Source organism: Teleopsis dalmanni, chromosome 1 (assembly GCF_002237135.1).
Source record: "Teleopsis dalmanni isolate 2A chromosome 1, ASM223713v2, whole genome shotgun sequence".
In the NCBI taxonomy this organism is placed as follows: Eukaryota; Metazoa; Arthropoda; class Insecta; order Diptera; family Diopsidae; genus Teleopsis; species Teleopsis dalmanni.
This window is the reverse complement of record NC_051846.1, coordinates 189,865,555-189,887,717: the sequence shown is the minus strand read 5'-3', so window position 1 is coordinate 189,887,717 and position 22,163 is coordinate 189,865,555. Positions and strand designations below refer to the sequence as shown.

Below are 22,163 nucleotides of genomic sequence, written 5' to 3'. Positions count from 1 at the left end.
AAACTTAAAATATGACTGCATTTTATAAAAATATTTTTGTAAACACATTTATAACATTTTGTGTATATACAATTCTGTAATGGTTTGTTTTTCTTAAATATAATTTTTAAAATAAAATATTAAAAATATTTGAGTGAAATATTTATTTATTCATTTAAAAAAATATTTTCTATAAAAAAAATTTAATAAAAATATTTTTTAAAAAAAAACTATGCCACAAAATCCTAATGTTTTTAATGAGAGCAAAATGAAAATATTCAACAAGAATCAATTGTAACAACAGACATTTTTTTTATACAATTAATTCAATTTTTAATAAAAAAAGTTGTTTGTTATAATAAAATAAAAATAAATAAATAAATTCAGAACAAAAACATAGTTTTCATTGTACTGTGGACAGCGAAACTAAAAACATGACGAATGGATATAGATTTTATTAATATTAATTAACGTTTGTTAATTAGTTCTTATGCTAATGATGACTTTCAAGAATAGTCGGAATATATATAAGTACAAATAAAAATATATATATTTGTTATATATAATAATAACTAAAAATATATATATTTTTAGTTATACATGATATAACACTATATTTACATTATGATTTCATCATATATAAATAAATATATTCAAGCTAATATAGTTCAACACGTAGATACATATAAACATATGGATATATTTATGTAATTGTAAACATTTGTGCAATATGAGTATTACTCGACGGAAATGATTATCTATAAATTGGGAAACTAATAATGTATGATAAATAAATCCAAGAAATATAATAACAATTTTTCATAGAACTCGTGGCGTATGAGTAATATTAAAAAAATTTCTTTCCCAAAAGATATATTTATTAGAAACTAAACTTCATAAAAAAAATAATAATCATAAAATGTAAAATAATGAAAAAATATGTAATATTTACTGCCAAAAATAATAAAAATTTATAATAAAACTAATAATAAAATAAAAAATAATAATAATAATAAAATAAAAAATAATAATAATAATAAAATAAAAAATAATAATAATAATAAAATAAAAGTTAATACTAATAATAATAAAATAAAAAATAACACTAATAATAATGAAATAAAAAATAATACTAATAATAATCAAATAAAAAATAATAATAATAATAATAAAATAAAAGTTAATACTATTAATAATAAAATAAAAAATTATAATAATAATAATGAAATAAAAAAAATAATATTAATAAAATGGAAATAAATCTAAGTGGATAAATTTAAAAAACAAAAATAATATTAAAAAAATTATTTAAAGATACAAAAATAATAAAATTATGGATTACAGTAAATTATGTAATAATATTAAATAGTTTGTAAAAATAAACAGCATAAAAAAATTAAATTCAAATATAAGATAATAATAATTAAAGAGAAGAATAATAAACAATAATTTAATAATAATAACATAATAGGATAATAATAATATTATCTTATTAAAAATATAAGAAAATTAAATAAAAAATTAATAAGTATCACATACAGTAGAAAAGAGTAAAGGAATAATAATTATTCATTACTAAAAAATTAATCAAAAAAATATAAAAACAATTAGAAATTATCTTAAAAAAATCATAATGATAAAAGATAATCAATAAATAACAAATAATAAAAAAAATTTGTAAAAACATATGAAATATAATTCAAAAAATTAAAAAATAAGTAAGCAAAAAAAATAATTAAAAATCTCAACTGATAGTGAAGTCATATGTGAAATTTATTTTCAAAAATTTTATACTTTTTTCCAATGCATGAGGTTTTAATTAAGTCTGAAAGTTTTAAAGAAAATAATTGAAAAATTAAATAAGTTTTTTGAATCCAAAAAGATTTTATAATTAAAAAAAAAATAGCTTGAGAAAATTGCATTTCATATATAAAAAAAAAATTTTTTTTGGTTAATAATTAAAATAATAATAAACTTGACAAGAAATAAACTAAAACCCAGTGAAATTAAATTATTTTATTTATAAATAAATTAGTAATTAAAAAAAAATAGTTTCAAGAAATCAAATTTCACATGGAAAAAGTTGATTTACATACATATATGTATATATGGTATATACATTCATTTCTTTGGATAATTTTGGAAATATTGAAAACGAATTTCAAATGAATTTTACACAAATTAATTATTAATAAATTAATTATTTAATGCCTTTTGTTGAGTAAACTTGAAAATATAAAATATACGCCATATAATAATTCGCTGTTCATTATTCACAAGTTATAATGTTTACAAAACAAGGGAGGGATTTTGGTGTGTAGTTTCCATTGCATAAGCAAGCAGCAACTATTAATTTGTATGGTGCGAATTGAGTTTGTACTTCGACTTATGAGCCCCAACGCCGCGAGTGGTGAGTTTGTGTGTATACTGATCGGCATACACGCTCATCATGTTCAATTGATATTTGTATAATTAAAAACTAAAAATAGTTAAGAGTTCAGTTAAAGTTAAACACATTTTTTGCTAGCGAAGTGATAAAGTTTTATTAAAAGCACAGCACAGCACAGCTCAGCACAGGTTGATAATAGAACAAACAAAACGTCGTGCGACAAGCAAAAATATATAAAGATAGGTAGAGAGAGGGAGAGAGAGACAGCGGGTTAGAAATGCTTATGTGTAAATTATGGGTTTTTTTTTTTTTCAAATAAATTCTTTTCATATTTCTTTTCATAGTTGAAGTGCTGCTACATGTGACTGTAAAGTACAGTTAGTTAGTGGTATAGTGTGGTGTGGTGTGGAGTGGTGTAAAGTGGGCTAAAACAAAAAGTCTATATATGTATATGTATGTTGTGCGCAATAAGCCGGCTGGCGCTAAGCACAACTATAGATAATACTTGTGTGTACTATTGTGTATGATTGCTTGTGCAAAAAAAACCAAAAGCAAAAACAAAAGTAATAACAAAAATAAAATACAAATTTTGTTTGCTTGCTAGCTTGCTTGCTTGTGTATGTATGTGTAAACGTGTGAGTTCATATATTTTATCAACACACATTCTTGTCATCGTTGTTGTCGCCATCAAAGTAAGTATTCCAAGGTGTGGCAGTGGTTGGTTGCTTCAACACAAAAATCAACAAACAAAAATAAAATTTATAGTGTTTCTTTGTTTTTGTTTTTGTTGTTGCTGCTGCTGCTATTATTATTGTTCTTTGTTTGATATTTTCAACAAATAATAACAAAAATAAAACACAAAACACAAAATACAAAAACAATAATGATTGAAATTAAATAAGGAAAAGGAAAAGCAAAAGCAAAAACAACAACAACTAACTAAAGTGCAAAATAATTAATACAAAAATATAAAATCAAAAAAGTAATTAAGTTTTTGCAATGGAAAAACTTTGAACACATTTAAATTATTTGCATTTATTTTTTATTTTTTTTGTGTACACAATGACAAGTGTGTTTAACAATATTAACATTAAAAAAAGTAAAACAAATAGCAAAAACAACAATAACAAATTATAAAGTTCCTATTACTGATAATGATATTATAGATTGCAGCCGCAGTACCAACAACAAATCTACTATTATAGGCGCCACCATTCTTATTAGAAAAACAACAATAAACAAAGAGCCTCAAATCCAGCGGTAGAAAATTACTTCTTTCAAGTGAAGAAAGAAAACCCAAAGTACATATCTAAGAATTTTTTCCCAGAAGTTTTTCTAAATGATGGAGAATATGATTTTCATTTAAACTGGTAAATAGTATATGTAGAATTTATTTAGTTCGGAAATTCTTTCTCAAGTGGATTATTATTGACTCAAGTTTTTATAATAGGTTTTTTGAAAATTATTAATATTCTTTTATTTCCCAAAAAATAGATTTGTAAAATTAATATTAAGTATGGAATTATTTGAAAAAGAGCTAAGTGAAGCCAATTCTTCCTGAAATAATATCTGCCGAGAATCAAATAATAGAATCCGATATAAAAGGATGGTAGAGGTCCTATGCTCTACAGGGATATGAGGATAAGAGATATAGAATTATTTATTACTCCAACTTAAAAACAAACAAAAATTATTTTTAAAAAATACGAGAAATTATTTTAAAATATACAACAAATTTTTAAAACAATAAGTATCCTGAAAATGACTACAGTTAAAATATCTGTGTGAATAATAAATATTTTTTTAATAATTATATAATAATTTGTGTATTATTTAACATTGACATATTAACCTGCTCAAAAGTACATAAAATAATAAGTAAAGGATATATAATGGGTTTTTTGGAATTTTCAATATTATTTTATGTAACAAAAAAAAAAAAGATTTGCAAAACTAATATGAAGTGTGAACTATTATTATTATTAAAAAAAAAATATTAAAGAAAAATTATTAAAAATATTTTATACTTTTATTTGTGACCAAAATATTGTATAATAATTATTAATAATTAAATTATTAAAAAAATAGAGAAAAAATTTTTAAAAAATATGTAAAACAAACCAAATTATTAAAATTAATAAAAATTATTAAAGTAATTGAGTTCTTCCTGATGATAATGACTGTAGGTTATGGCCGAAATATTGGTGCCAATAAAATATATTTTTTTAAACTAATTTAAAAATTCTGTATTACTTAACATTTACAAATTAATCCGTTCAAAAATATAAAATAATAAAAAAAAAGAAATCGATATAAAAAAAACTAACATATCACACAAAAGAAATTTAAAATATATAAAGCAAAACGCTTAAAGCCTAAATGTGTAGTATCTTATCATTTTTGCAAAATGATAAAAATACTTTGTCTTGGCCTTTATGTGAGATATGTCAATATTGAAATTCATACCTTTATTCTTCAACAGTTAAAAAATTCTTGATATGAAATGGATGAACTAAGAGTATCCGTTGAATATCAACATAACTCATATTGGATGTAATATAGATTAGATATGTATATTGACATTTGATTATTTGCTTTAAACATTGATTGTATTATTACATATTTTTAGACTTGTGTATAAATTTGTAGTAAAGCTTTACAAAAATAAATTTATTATTTTATATATATAAAAATATATTTTATGTTATAAAATAATGTTCTATATTTCCGTCTCGTATTAGACAAACATTAACAAAAAATTATTTACAAAGCAAAAATAATATATACATATATATCAGCAATTTTGATTCCACATGTCTCCTAACTGTGGACAGATGGTCACATTGGAACCAACTAGACACATTGAGAAATACAAGTATCTGGTCAATTCTTATATTAGAAATATCGCCAAATGTACTGAAGAATGGGCATCTGACAATCACGGTTATCAGATGAAAACTTGTTTTATTTATTGGTAAGTGGTATCTTGTAGGCCTACATTAACATTCTGATATTACTATATATGCTAATATTTTTGTGTACTTAGAGAGCATTATTTAATATGAAAGGTGTTGTCTTTAAAAAAAATGATTTTTCTTTTTTATAGTTGTAGTTAAGTTTTTATTTTATTTTATATTTTATTTTTAATTACATTTCATTTTATATTATATAATATTTTATATTATATAATATTTTATATTATATAATATTTTATATTATATAATATTTTATATTATATAATATTTTATATTATATTTTTTTTTATTATATTTGATTATATTCTGTATTTTATTCCATAAGAAATTGAAAAGTAAATAGATAATAATACTGAAAGGTGACGATTTCATTATTTTTCTGCAGTTTTTCAGCTTTAATAACATTTAATTATTTATTTTATAAAATATTTTATAAGACATAAAAATAAGTAAATAATTATGAAAACATTTCAATAGCGGGGATTTTGTTGAGTTAGAAAAACTAGTTAATATATACTTATATAGCAAAAATTAAGCATTCAAAACACGATCAGTGACTTGGATGATGAGTTATTCAAATTAAAATTGTGGTTAAGTACTAACTCAACGACAAATTTTATCACTGTACTTTTCCACACCCAGACTGAAGTATCTATATACTTTGTTTTTATTTTATGGTATATTTGCAAAAAAATTTAAAAATTCTTTGAACTGACTTATTTGGATAAATTTTAATAACAATATAAACTGTTTCAAATTGTATATCTATATTAACTCTGATGTTAAATAAAAGTTCACTTATACTTTTTTTAATGCTTTTGTTCAAATATGCATAGTCGATTTGGAATTTCTTTGTTCCCGTCACGAAAAATCTTCAAAAAAAATTGAAAAAAAATTGAAAAAAATGTGCTGCAATAAAATATTTGAATAAGCTTTAAAAATTTTTAGTACGTTAAAATCACGAACAAAGCATTATTACCAAAAATCGTATATAGTATATGCATATATAATAAAATTAAAATAAATAAAAGTGAGCAAACTGAGATACAGATACAAAACCAACGTATTACAGCAAAAATATAAATTAAACAAATAAACATAACGAAACGAACTGTAATGAGAAGGCATTAAAAATATATAAAATCACAATTAAAAATTCAGCAAATTTGCAAATATTAACAAACAAAAAAAAATTTTTTTTTTATATAGACACAAGTACAAAAAAAATCTTTAGAAATAAATAACAATAATGTCTTTTATTCTATGGCATATAAAATTAAATTAATTTGTTTGGAACAAAGATTAATTATAAACAAAATAAGCTTTAATAGCACAATATTACAATGCTTTATCTACACCAAAACAACAACAACAACAACAGTAACAGTAACATTAACACAGCAGCACAGATACTTTACAAAAACAAAAAAAAATCTCAAAAATACAATAAACGAATATTTTAAAATATTTTAGCAAATACGCAACGCAAAAAAATGAGTCCAATGAGAACAACTGAAACAACACAGCAACAAACTTTGTCATATATTTCCATTCACACATTCACTTTTATTTCAAAAACAAAAATTATTTTAATTTTAATTTTATAAATTTTTAATAAATGACAAGCAAGCGAGCAAGCACTCGAGATACATATAAATAATCGAGTTAATTTTAAAAAATATATGCAAAAAAATTGTAATTTAAAATAATTATTAAAAATAAATTTAAAAAATATTTATATGCTATATATTTTTGTTGAAAATTTAATTTTTTTTCTTTTGTGAATTCAATATAATATGCCTCCTCTCTACTTTGCCAAAATATTTATTACGTTCAATTAAAATGAAGGCGCACGACCAGATACAATTTCCAATTATGTACACTCAAATATTTATATCGACATAATCGCAAATGTATGTACATAAATATACATGCAGCGACTGACTAACTTATAAACAAGAAGAAAAAAAAAATAATAAAAAAAAATTTGCACAAATTTAAAAATAGCTAAACAACATTCACATTGCAGATACAAATTCATCCAAATAATGCCAAATCATATTCTACAAAACGAATCTGAGGCAGCGCAGTAGCAGCGTCTTTGTTGTCTAATTTAATCCTGACGGCTGGTGGCTTCTGTACTGTTTAGCGCATCACAGCATCATTGTTCAAAAATTTTATAGAAAAAAATTATAAATAAAATATTTGGTACAAATATATTGATTGTATCTGTATTTGTCTGTATTGTACTTTTATTTTTAATTTTAGAATTTCAAATAATGTGCAAAAAATGAAAGCACAAAACATAGATATTTTCACTCAATTTCCCTGTCGTTTGAAAATTATTAAAAGCTACCATTTGGTTAGGCAATTAAGTTCGAATATTACAAAAAAAAACTATTATTATCTATTAAAACCCACCCAACAAAAAAAAAATATTAAATATTATTAATGTAAAAACACTTATTTACTCTTCCATTATTAAGAAAAACATGTAGAGATGGTGTATCTCATGGACGATCTTATCAAAATGGTATACGTGATTGAAGCATCGTTTCATTAAATCGCAAAAACTGGAACACAATTGAGTTCAAATATTAAAAAAGAAAAATTATTTATCTATTAAAACCAAAAAATATGTATAAGTATTTATGCAAATCAAGATAATCTGCACCGTTATACTATATTTCATCCTAGCAATGTTTAGAATAAGAAAAAAATTGATGGATGGTATATCTTAAGCACGACCTTAACAAAATAGGTTTACGTGATTGAAAATCCATTTCATCAAATCGGAAAAATGAAACATAATTAAATTCAAATATTACGAAATAGAAATACCCCAGCTATCATCAAAGAGTAAAAGTGCCTAGATCCACTAACACCAAAAAGACTCAAAACCTGAACTACGAAACAAAAATTATTTTTTTATTAAAACCAAAAATTAGTATAAGTGTTTATATATAATAAAACAAGATTATATTGGATGTTGATATTTTCCTTTAACTCCTGTTAGAGAGAGCATAGGGTCTCAGAACAAGGTTATATTCGATACAGTACTATATTTACTTGTAGCTATGTTGAGAATTAGAAGAAAATGGATAGATGGTGTATATGTTTAGACGACCTAAAGATAGAGTACCATATTTAATACAGTACTAAATTTACTTGTAGCTATGTTGAGAATTAGAAGAAAATGGATAGATGGTGTATCTCTTTAGACGACCTTAGCTAAAGATGATACGTGATTGTAAGCCCGTTTTTCATCAAATTGAGAAAAATAGAATATAATCAAGTTTAAATTAAATACTAAAAAATAAAAATTAATTAATTATTAAAACCCAACAAAAAAGAGTAGGTGTTTATAACATATAAGCCAAGATAATCTTAGCTGAAAATGTGATATTTACTCCTGACAATGTAAAGAATTAGAAAAAAAAATTTAATAGATACAAAATATTTATATATAAGTGATTGGACAGCCATTTCATTACAACGGAAAAAATAGAGCATAATTAATTTCGAATACTATAAAACAAAAATTCTTTATCTATTAAAAAAAGTGTTTAAAGGTTTATGTGAAAACAAAATAATTTAGGATGTAGTGCCATTCATATATAGAAATGTTCAGGACAAGAAATAAAATATGTATTATATTAGTTGACTTTAATAAAATGGGAGTAGTACATGATTAAAGAAAAGTTTTTACCTTAAACCAGGAAAACTCAAACTTATTTGTTGAGTAAGCAATGATACACCTATTAATATAACATCCATAATAATAGATTCTTATAAGTTAATACTGAAGGTTCAAAGACATCATGTTGACTCTTCGGAGCCTGCCAATAGATCATAATAAAAAAAAATTTAAAACAATGAATAGTAACAATCACAACACTTTACTTCCATCACATTATAAAATAAAATTTGTTTCAGACATAAGTTGACTGTCCAGACTGACTGACTAATAACGATGTTAATTATAAAACTTTTAAAATTATATTTTAAATTATATTTCGTTCTACCAATTAGTATCTTTTTGAAAACTTAATTCCCACGATTAAGTTACGATCTAATTACTTTTAACGACAAATTTTATTTTCTACAATATTTTTTACTTTCTGATTTAGTGGATCTAAATTTGTTATTTAACGCTCATTAACATCTTGTTTAAGGACTAGGACTCATCACACTCGTTAATATATGTCTTTTCTATATTTCTATATATTCAAGTATTAAAATTATACAAAGATAAAATGTGTGTACATATAAAAATTAGTTATAAGACACAGATAGTTATAAAAATTTTGAAATTACACCTATTAATACCTATTTTAAGAGTCTGTTAAATCATATTAACCAACTTAAAGTAATTTAATACATCGAAACTAATGAAATTAAAAGACAAAGGGTTAATTTTACAATGCACATTAAGGGACCGATTGAACAATTACAGTTTTTTAATTGAATTTTAAGTGAACTTTAAGTGCCTAACAACCATAATAATTTTTAAAAATAATTAGAATGGTCTCGGTCCCAAAGACTGTGATTGTGAAATCGTTTATGCTATTTAAAAAAATTTGGAATATTTTGCTTATTCTTTTTCATCTTTTTGTTTGAAAAATACACGATCGGTTTGTTTTCAATATTTTTAAATATACTTATAATATAATTAAATAATTAAATTGTTCCGATTGAAGAAATATAACAACTTTCCACTGATGTTGGTGATAGTTTTATAATTTTTGACTTAATAATTGTTTATAATTTTAAAGTCCACTTAAATTTTTATGTTATAAAAACCGTCAGCAGTTAAGAGCTGAAAAAAACTTCTTCGATTACTTAGTTTAAGGGTTCCTTTCCTAAATGTGCATAATAAATTTGGGTAAGACCCAAACTTCAATTATTGAAGACTGACACTTGCAGTCCAATAAATTATATACTTATTAATTAAATAAACATTCGAATATTTTTTTAAATTACTAATGATGAGTACTTGGCAATACTCGAAACGGCGTTATATGGTCACTCAAATTTTAATAAATTAACTGAAATTTTTGTTATTGTCTTTTCATTTCTATTTGAACTTTTCTAATTTTTAAATAGTTTCTTTTTGTCATAAGACGCGCCACTTTCGGCAAACGAGAATTAATATTAAAAAATATTTTGTTGTATTATTACTTTTCGGAGCCTTCTATATTCTTTTCGTCCTAAGACGTGTCACTTTCAGCAAATAAAAATTAAATTATAATAAATTTTTGTTGTTGTTTTATTATTACTGTGCGAATCCTTATTACTTTTTGGACCCTTCTATTTTCTTTTCGTCATAAGATACGTCACTTTCGGCAAATAAAAATTAATTATTAAAAATTTTTGTTGTTGTTTTATCATTACCGTGCGAGTCTTTCTATTTTCTTTTCATCATAAGACGCTTCACATTCGACAAACAAAAATTAACATTAAAAATTTTTGTTGTTGTTTCTGCATTACTGTACGAACCCTTCTATTTTCTTTTCGTCATAGGAAGAGTCATTATAAATTATTTTATATTTATGCATTTCACAATATATTGTTAGAGAATTATACTTTCAACAATAGATAATCATTCTTTATATACTCCCCTCTGCATTTCTTTTTCTTTTTCCATAACATAATTGTAACAGTGATGCTGCTAATTTTGAAAATAAATATTTTTAAAATTACCAATTTATTTTCAGCTAAAATGTATAGAATACAGCTACTTATTTTACCTTTTCCAACTAATTCAAATAAATTGCCAAAAACTTTGAAGGGAATAAACAGCTACACTTGTGCAAAAGAATTTCATCATATCATTAAGCAAATTTATTTTAAACTTATGAATCACTGTCTGACGTCATAACATAAAATTATCTCAACGTTCCGCTAGCAAATCCGCCAATAAATGTTTATACTTAAGGAAATTTACATTTTAGTTGTTGTTTAGTTATATTAAACAGAATGTATCTGCACTATATTTAAATTTTAATTTAAATATTAAATAGCGATAACAGCACTGTCGACTGCACTGTTGTTTACTCATGTGATTTTAAATTTAATACCACAGCCACAGACACAGTCACAATCACAGTCACAGTCACAGCCACCAAGAAGCAGTCATTATGAATTAAGATATTTTAGCTACGTTCAAGGTGTAGGCGGGTTGACGCCAATTCTGTGCAGGATTTTTGCTTTATACGAACACAAAAGCAATAAACGATTAAAGTAATAATAATAATAAATGGAATTATTTGAGTATATATGTCACATAATTTTGGACTGACATTTAACATTTTTGCGAACTTGGCTCAAACCAATCAAAAAAAAAAAAGTATCTTGTCACTTTCCAGCAAAAGTTATGTTGGCGCATACCAGCAATTCACATGTGCGTAAGACGTGAGGAAGTTGCGTGTGATGTGTGCCCACCAATTGATATGTTGGAAAATGCTTGAAGAGATATTTTTTTTAAATTATTATTAATAATTTAATGTTAAATTTAAAAGAAAGAAGATAACAGCTGACAATCATTGTGCAAACAAATGACAAACAATTAAGCATTTATCGTAAATTTTTCAGCAGCAAAGAAAAAAAGAGTATCTACAATCCTGATGACGATGATGAAGATGGTGATGATGAAGATGGTGATGATGATGACTACATCAATTCAACTGCAGCGAGAACCAAAGAAGCATATGAATTTGGGTTTACTTAAAATATTAAAATATTTTTATGCATAATTTTTTTTTCCTCGATTTTGGCAATTATATTGTATTTTTTGGCAAATTTATGAAAATGAAAATGACTTTAATTGCTGTGTCGTCTTTATCGTCTTGCACTTGCTGTTTGCAATGCTGTTAAAATTCCTCTGTAAAGCAGCAGAGCGCGCAACACTCAAATAAAGAAAGCCAAGCGTACCGTCGTACCGGCTGCGGAAATTACACAAAGAATACTCATACCGTCGCTGCTGCAAATGCGTCTGCCGCTGGTAGTGTGCGTTACGGTAATAGCTTCAGCAATCCGTTTAAAGCGTTGGTTATTGTTGACAAAGAAGGCAAAGAAGGGTGCAACACACAGTTAAAGAAATCGCTGCTACTAACTGATTGACGATGTTGATGTACGTGTCCATTGGCTACGACGACGACGACGAGGACGACACCGATAATCATAATGGTGATGATGATGATGACTACTATTGACCATTATATACCAAATTTATGATTTCTTTGTATGCGTTTATAGTACAATCATCCATTGTTGGATTGTGCTGGATTGTTTGGTCGGTAGTACTAAGAAATCGATAATAAATTAAACGCTTATTCAAAAAGATAAAGATGATGAACTCATTCATTGTTTTCACAGTTTGGGCTAGTGATAAAATTTTGTGAAATTTATTTTATTTTTAGTATTTCAAAAGAAGCACATTTGTATTTTAATTGATTATAGACAACGTTTATTATTATAGTCAAAAGTCAAAGACAGACAATGTTAAACAATAAAAGATAATAACTTAATTAAAAATTTATGTGTTAATGTGATTAACATTTTCTATAGGATTATGAAAAATTTATTATTTCAAAAAATCCAATAATCAAATGAAAATAATCATTTGGAAAAAACGTGGTTTGAATAATATTTTAAAATCAAACTTCACAAGTCTCTTTACTGTAACAAAAAAAAAAAAACAACAACAAATAATTATACCATAATTACTAAATATTTCTATATATTTTAAAATATTAAAACTGTCCTTTATTCGTCAACAGTATAACAGAGTTGAGGTTGTGTGAAGGAGTATCTTTACCTTCCCTATCACATGAACAAGATGAAACGGGCTTAAGTGATGAAATAGTATATGTTCACAATTGACTTGAGCATGATTTGACAATGACGTGGCCTTTGCTGTTTGGCTTTTATATGAATCTGGAAGAAAATACTATCCCAGAGCTTCTATCTTCGTTTGATATTAGAAAATCCCTAGCAATAGATATTATGGTCGTAACTTCAAACGTATTCTGTTCGAGTGGAGATTTTTAATATCACACTCAGAAACAGTGAAGGGTATGAAAACGTAAACTTTTGCGCCCGCATTAGATTTCTAGAAGTATTGGTCTATATTCTATATACATAATGACAATATATGTACACTGAAAGTGTAATATAAAAATAAAATATTTAACACAAATTAATAAGTGCAATTTTTTATAATTTTATTTTATCAAAAAACTTATATAAAGGCAGAGTGTTTCGCCCGCATTAGATGTATTACTAGGGTTATCGGTCTATTTTCTCCTGGAGGTCGTTAAATTGCTTATTACTTGTTCTTATTTTTTGTTGATAGTTAATAATAAGTGAAAGACATGTATAACTCTATGATCAATCCGGCTTTCATATAATAAGATCAGATCGTTATTACCAGAGACCGTGGTAATACTGGAAGGTTTACTGCAGTGCTTGTGGTTACTGGTGTTAAATTTTTTCAAACTTGTAGGAGAACAAAAAAATCGAGTACTTTGTCTGTGACTACCTAGCTTTGGATTTTAGAGGAAACAAATTTCTCTGTTTCAAACAAACATATTGCTTTGACAAAAGGGAAGTACATTTTCGGAGTACATTTTGTCAACTTTAGGTTTCAAAAGAAACATACTCCTTTAACAAATGTCAAGTTCTTCTTAGACAGTTTGTCAGATTTGGGTTTTTAGATTATATTTCTTTGACAAAATGAAAGTTCTTCTTAGACAGTTCATCAGATTTGGAGGTTCAGAAGAAACGTATTTCTTTCACAAAAGGGAAATTTTTTTAGATAGTTTATTAGATTTGGAGGTTCAAAAGAAACGTGTTTCTTTCACAAAAGGGAAGTTTTTCTTAGACAGTTTGTCACACTTTTCATCGTTAAAATTGAAATATCTATTCTCTTAGCTAAAACCAATAAAATGGATCTGCTTTTTCTCTTTATAGGTGTCTTGCGAGAGCTTTGATAGTAATATAGTGAATAATAAGTAATTATTAGAAATGGAAGAATATCTGCTGACTTGCCACTCTAACTAATGTAGCAAATTTAAAGCCATCAAATCGATTTCTTCTTCGAAAACAATACATTATCTCTAGTTTGTTTTTTAATCTTATTATAATGCATATATCTTTATTTGTTTTAAAAATTGTAAAGTGCAACATATGATTGTAAAATTTTCGAACAGTTGAACACTTGGCCTAAAAGTAAATGTTAATGTTGTCAGTCAATCATACAAATTGAAAGCAACACCGAAAAATTGACTTCTTAAGCTGACAAGCCTAAAATATTATAAATGTAAATGTAATTAAGGTCATTTCGACAAATGTTTGGTTATTTTTTTTTTAAAAATTGCAAAACTTTTAACAGAAATCAACATAATTCTGACAGAAAATAATATCTTTTGTTTTTTTTTTTTTGTATCTTTTTATTATACTTTGTTTTTCAGTGCTAAAAATGTCAAAAAATACCATGAGAAGTAAAACAAAATTATCTGTCATCAATGTGGTAATATCAACGTTAAAATAAAGTAAATTAATAAATTGCGGGAAGATGAAGTAGAGATACAAAAAAGTCAGAATCGTTACAAAAGTACAAAAAGCAATTAGAAATAAAAATGGAACACGATGTTATTTTGAAATATTGGCAAATCACAGTTTTCATTAATTCTTGCTATATTCACAGACAGAGCTCTTCACTCTGTACATTAAACTCTTCAATGATATTTTAGTTACAACTGTAATTTAGATTACAAAACAATTGAGAACCTTGAACCAATTGTAAAATTACTTAAACTTCAATAGCATAAAAGCAGCAGATACATTTGAAGTCATTAAGAAGACAATGTATCTATCCGTAAAGAAGATTATTGCTCACAGCTATCACACAGCGTAGAATAATAATTGAAATTATATCAAAAAAGAAAAAAAAAAAAAGAAGTTAATATCTAATAAAAACAAAACTAAAACAACAATAAAAATGAAATAAATTTCTCTGTTATTGGAACATTTACTTACTTTGCAAGAAACTGTTATGTTACCTAATTTAAGAGCGATGAAAAAATAAGTGTAATGAAGTAGATGGAAGTGTGAGTATAAAACGAATAGATACACATAACAGTGTATAAAGACCAAAACCACATAATAATGAACAACCAGCAGAAGAAGAAGAAACAACCAGCAGAAGAAGTAGAAGTATCTCACATTATCAGTAAATCAAACAAAAATAAAACAAATCCATCTCGCAAGAAGACAGTAAAGACAGTCAAGAATGCACAAACAAACTTTTCAGTTAATAAAAAGTAAGCAAAGTTATTATGTACATGACCAATCCGTTATTAACTAACCAAAACTGACTACTGACTACTTACAAAAAAAAAAAAAATATAATAAAAAATAACAATAAAAAAAAAATTGGTAATAAAATTGACTAGTTTCGAAATCATTTTTATGGGAAAAGCAATTATTCTACGGAATGTCAAAAAGTTAAATACTGAATGACTGACTGACTGACTGTGCATTGCTTAAGTAAAATAGGGGACTTCAATCCATTAATTATGATTTATAAAATATTTGCAAACCAATGAGTTTAAATATATGTAGTATCTGGTATAACAGAGGTATTGTATGAACATATATTCAGAACGTGTTTCAACAACAAACTGACAGTTAAAATAAAAGACGAACAAAAAAGATACAGCAAATAAAAGTAAGGCAGCTTTTATGGCACAACAGTTGCTTCTGATGTTCTACTTATTTCGATGCCTTTTTATAACTTTTTTTCTCAGTAAATAAATAGGTAAAAAGTGTTCCACATTGTAGGTACACAATGTGATGGTGATGATGATGATGAAATGGTAAATATGTACTTGAAATTGGTACACCATTTCAGAGATGAATGTAAAGAAAGAATTGAAATTTAAATATGAAATAAAACAAGACATTCTTTAATTTATAAAACATGTACCAAGATACTCGTATTGAAGTCATTCTAGAAGAGATGATTGTAATTACACACGGCGTATGAGTAACATTATTTGACTCACATAATCCATCAACATTATATGATTTATGGAAAAAGTACATTTTTCTTACGTTTTCTGCCATTACTAAGTTGTAATGATGTCAACCTAAGTCGAATCAACAAAAAGGTGACATATATATAAAAAGGTATCATCATACAAAAATATATAAGTACTTTTATTATTGTGAGCAAAAGTAAGTAACTGAAAATTTAAAATTAAAAAAAACACGTATTCATATCTAAATTTTGTATTTTATAATGAAAATGATGAAGCAGTCAATCTTCAAATTAGTTTGAAATTATTTTTGATATTACACTTTACACTTAACCTTTTAAAAACTGTTTATTTTTAGACTGGTGATGTTGTGAAGTTAAAGAATAATACCTACTCCCACGTTCTTGAATCTGCATCTGTATAAGCTTATATAAACATAAAATAGTATTTTGGACTATCATAACTCCATGTCAACATCAACTCTTCAACATATTTGATATAAAAAAAATATAAATAAAAATGATTATATAAAAAATATATTTCCAACTCTCACCAGCAAAAACGGACCGACACGATTATTCTAGTAGATGTTGCTTAAGTTAAAAGATTAATGAGGAAGAGAAGATAACTAATAAAAGCAATTGTTATCTCATTAGAGTCAAATCTGTTATGCTAACCTATACATCATAATATATTTAAAATATGGAACAAACTTTATTTCTTAGCGCGGGGCATACATATCATAAGGGAGACAATATACTAGTTAAAGGTGGGGAATTTTAAATTAGACGTGTATGGATATTACTAACTTTATTATAAAACTCACACAATATGTATTTATGGTACATCATAAACTATAACATTTTCAGCATTTTATTGTTGGAAATAAAAAGAGTATAAGAGTATGAATGAGAGAGATCGCAGAGAGAGTTTTTAGAGGCATTTCTATCAAACACAATAGAAATCAATATTATTAAAAGGAAAAAGTTTAAGTTTATATTATTGGCTTCATAAAATATTTTATTTTTATCCCTTTATTAGAAAGATTATAGAGAATGTATCGAAATTTTCTATAAAAAATATATACACCTAATAAAGCTTTCCTGTGTTTTTTTCAACTTTTTTGGCGATACTGCTTAAATCAAGTATTTGCTGTTTTATTAGATTTTTTCAAAGATTTTGGTGCTGTTAACTGGAACTTTGAGTTGTGCTTATAATAAAACTGTTTAATAAAATTAACTTATGTGGGAATACTACACTAAATACACTGAAATATTTTAAACAATCCAAAAACATAACAGTATTATGTGATCCATAATTGATCGCTTATTATTATAATTAATTATCTTGAACTTCGTCATTTATATCACAAAAATATACACATTTTAGTGCACGCGTTATTTAAATTGAGTTGAGCACTGACTGCTTGTGTGAGTGAAGTAGAGTTAAGATGAATTTTTTTTTTTATTTATTAATAATGATAGTTTAGTTTATAAAACTAATACTAACATGTATAGATATAGCTCCGGCTACTGAGGCCATCAGCTGAAGACAAACTTAATTTTTTTTATTATATGCAGTATGACATTTCAAATGTATGACTTAATCACCTTTATATATAATATTTAGTTGAGTATTGACTGCTTGCGTGAGTGGCGCGTAGATTTATTTAATTTAGTAGGTCAATTTATGTGCAGTATGATATTTTAAATGTACGTCTTAATTATTTTAGTATATAATATACAAGATTTGTCTCGCTGTTTTAAAAGCAATCCATTATCATTTAAAAAATAAATAAATCAAATTTTACTTAAACAATTTGGTTTAAAAAATTCATTAAAAATAAAATAAATAAATTTATTTATTTGTATTCGTATATATAATTAAGAAATTAATTAAAAATAAAATCAAAAATGATTAATATACCGGTCGGTTTTACTAGATATACTCGTCCATGATAAATTATCAAAAATACAAGCATTTTTTTTTATAAAGAATTCTTGTTTGGTTTTTTTTTATTTGCTTGGGAATGACTAATTTTTTTAAGTAGAATAATAATTACTTTGAATTGCTGGGAATGTGTAATGTAATCAATTTTTTTCAGAGTAAATATTTAAATAAACAATTCGATCAGCGTCAGTCATATACATTTATAAAATGAACTTGCGACGAGTGTTAAGAATATAAAATTCTTAAAAATAAAAACACTTATAATATTGGAAAAAATACATTCATATTTTTTTTAAAAAATCACTGATAATAATTTATTTAAAATTATTTGTAATTGTATCTAAATATAGTAGCTAATAAAAATGATCATTTTAATTGTAATATAATTAAATTGAATTTATTAAATATTAATATGTTAAATTACTAATAAATTAAAAACTGTGTTTTAACCTTAAAAACTTCACTCTTCAACCTACATACACATACACACAAATACACACGCATATGTGTTTAGTTGTGTTAAGACAGAGATGTTGCGCATGCGCAACGGATTGCGATTTTTTAAAGACTTTATTAAGCTTGACTTGACTGTACGCTTGTTTGTTGTTTTGCACATGATAAAATGAATTGGCATTAACAATTTCACATATGTAACTCACTCCAGCTGACAGACAGACAGTAAATAAACAAACGAACAAGCTAAGCAACAACAGCAACAGTAACAGCGGCAACGGCAACGGCAGCAGCAGCAATATTATGTCAGCAACTTTGTAAGTTGAATTGTCGAAACCGTCGTCATCATTCAAGACAAGTTGTGTTGTTTGCGGTTATTGTGATGTAGCTAATTATATATAAGCAAACATTTAAACACATAGATGAGTACCCATTTACATATGTTGTATGTCAAAAAACTGTCTTTGTTTAATTTTTAAATTATTATTAATAAAACATAAAATTAAATAAATATTGTCATAGTTTGACAATTTAACTGCATTGATAATTTTTTTTTTTTTTTTGGCTATTAACCATGATTAGTGTGGTGTATTTAACTGTGGTGAACTAGTGACATTTATTTATTTTTTTTTTTTTCAAAATAAAATGCGTGCTCATTTTAATTTAAATAAATTTTTTTTAATTGGAAATATTTTTAATTTTTAAATAATACTATATAAATTTTTATTGAACCACAATTTTTTCTTAATTAAAATTTAGTATTTTGGAACTGGTTTGGAGCGTTTGAAAGACGATTTGTTTTAAGTTGAAATAAAAATTCGAACATGCGCATACATTTCAGTTGACAGTGATTATTCGATATTCAAGTTTTTAATGATGTACACAATAAATAAAATGATAAAGACACCATTTGTAGTTGAAATGATGGCTAATTTTAAGATAAAAATTAGATAAATTTTAGAAGAAAAAAAAATATTTTATTAGTATAATTGCTTTCAAATAATTTATTTAATTTGAAATAATAAAATAAGACCTTCAAGAGATAATCATGATATGTGTACGCACCCCCAAAGCAGTCAAACAAAAAATATAGAATTCAGAGTAATTCAGAGTAGTATGTAGTATATGAACCAATCCAGTCCACCAAAAAATTTAGAATCAAAAGTATGATTTATTCTTAAAAAAAGAATTCCACATGAACCCTATGTAACCTCATCTACCTTCCTTCCTCTTATACTATGTCCAAGGCTTTCGGCTTAGATAAACCTAGACTTCTGTACTAAGCCTCTTTAGTTTCACTCATTGCTCTCCGATATAGTGATGGAGGGCTAAACCAGAATTTCTGTGGACTTCTGACACTTTTATTCTTAAGAGGAGTTTTTAGTGAATTACAGTCGATACTTTCTACCAAAAGTAAACAAAAACAATACTCTGTCTACAACTAAGCATTTTTTCTACATTTTGCCGTTTACAATTTCGGGAAAAAACATAGATTAAAATATTTGAAACCTTTTACTTTCAATAAATACATATGTAACTGTTATAACTTAATTTAGTTCCAAGAACGTCCGGGCCTACTTCCCGAATCCACTTGTCGAATTAGACGAATAAGTGCTGTTGAATACTCCCAAAAGGGAGTAATCTACTCTAACAGTAACAACAACTCATTCCAGAACAACAGTAAATTAAAACTACGTCACGTTAAAATGATTTGTTATATAGTAAATTAAAAATTAATTAAATTTAAATTTAATTAGCAACATATTGATATATAAAAAAGTATTAAGTTTATTGATAAATTCTTACCAATAATCCAGTCTCTACATTTGGTATTAATATAATTTTTGAACCATCCATTAAGTTGTTATCTTTAAGTATGCCATCTTGTAGTTCTCTGCAATAGAAAGAATTATAAAAATTAATTAAATAATATTTATTAAAAATTTTTAAACTAATAAAGTAATTAAAAAAATTAATTATATATACTGCATTCAATACAAATACATAACTGAAACATAAAAGAAGCTTTTAAGCAAAAATCTATCTACCAAACGATATTGTAGTCAGCATCTATGATGGACTACTTTTTTTAAAGCACGTGAAACTAACAGTTAACATAAGATAAAGAATTTAATTCATTCAGAGAATTTTCTTTGTTTGTTGTGATAAACCAAGACAATAACAATTCAATTCTATAAACGGTAGTACTTAGCAATATAAACACATTTTTGTTGTGGTTTTTGTTACTGTGAACTTGGCCAAAACAAAAGCTTGTCTTTGGCATTTAACGACAACTTAACGACAACTCAACTCAACTCAACTTAACTAAAGTCAATACAACTAAACTCACACCAACACAAATCAAAAATAAAATGTGCAAATACTTACGAGCATTTGTCGATATGTTTGTCGATTGTGTAGGTAAGAAAGTCATTATTATTAAAATAATGCAAGGCATATTTATTTATTGTTGTATGGAAATAAATTAAAATTTCATGTATGTGAGGATGTGTGCAACGAATAATAACAATAAAAATGTCTAAATCTGCAACAAAACAAAGGAAAAAAAACTAATCGCCGTACTACATATGTACGAGTACGTGTATCTGCGAGCAGTACGTCTATTATATGTAGCAGTGTGCATAGATACTTTGTCACTTGAATGTTTAATGAATTATTTAAAAATTAAACGATACAAAACACAAAAAATCACTGTAACCTTCGACTTAGCCGAAACTTAAGACCTTATAAACGATATATAGATACGAGTATGTAAGTAAATATAGATATATATGCATATGCAAGCAATATCCGTCGTTTATATTTATAAGCAGAAAGTTTTTTCTTTGGGGTTTTATGTAAATTTGTGTATATGTTTGTTTGTAATAAATTTTTACAAGGTTTTTTTTTAAAAGCATATCATTTATTTCAGATATATAGATAGATATGCGATTTTTGACCATCAATTTTATTTTAATAATTTTAATTCAAACGAAATATTTCTAAAAATTCGGTTTTTGTTTTTCGAAAAATGTTTAAGATATTGTAAGATAAAAATGTTTATCATAGAAAGAACAATATTTCTATGCTGTTCTTTTTAACAATAGATGAAAATGTAATTTTTTCGCAAATAATTAAAAACTTAAGGCTGAATTAGTTGTACCGTAGACATTCCACTAACCGATATTAACTTAATAAAAAAAATTTATTTAAATATTCATGGTAAAATTCATGTAGGAGTAAATACTGAATTAGTTGTACTGTAAGAAATCAGCTGACCCGTTCTATTTTATAGATACCAATGAATTCAATTAGTCGTGATAAAGTAAAAATTAGGGGAAATATAACAACGAATTGAATTGGTGTATTGACGTA

General features: G+C 25.3%; 1 protein-coding gene across 1 annotated transcript in view; it reads right to left on the bottom strand.

The window, feature by feature from the left end:
• The window catches only part of LOC119670873 (midnolin homolog), a 110,498-nt gene that overhangs the window by 13,569 nt on the left and 74,766 nt on the right, over positions 1-22,163 (bottom strand). The window contains exon 2 of the mRNA XM_038081297.1: positions 20,595-20,682. Coding sequence (XP_037937225.1) covers positions 20,595-20,682 — 88 coding nt within the window. The remainder of the gene's footprint in view (positions 1-20,594; positions 20,683-22,163) is intronic.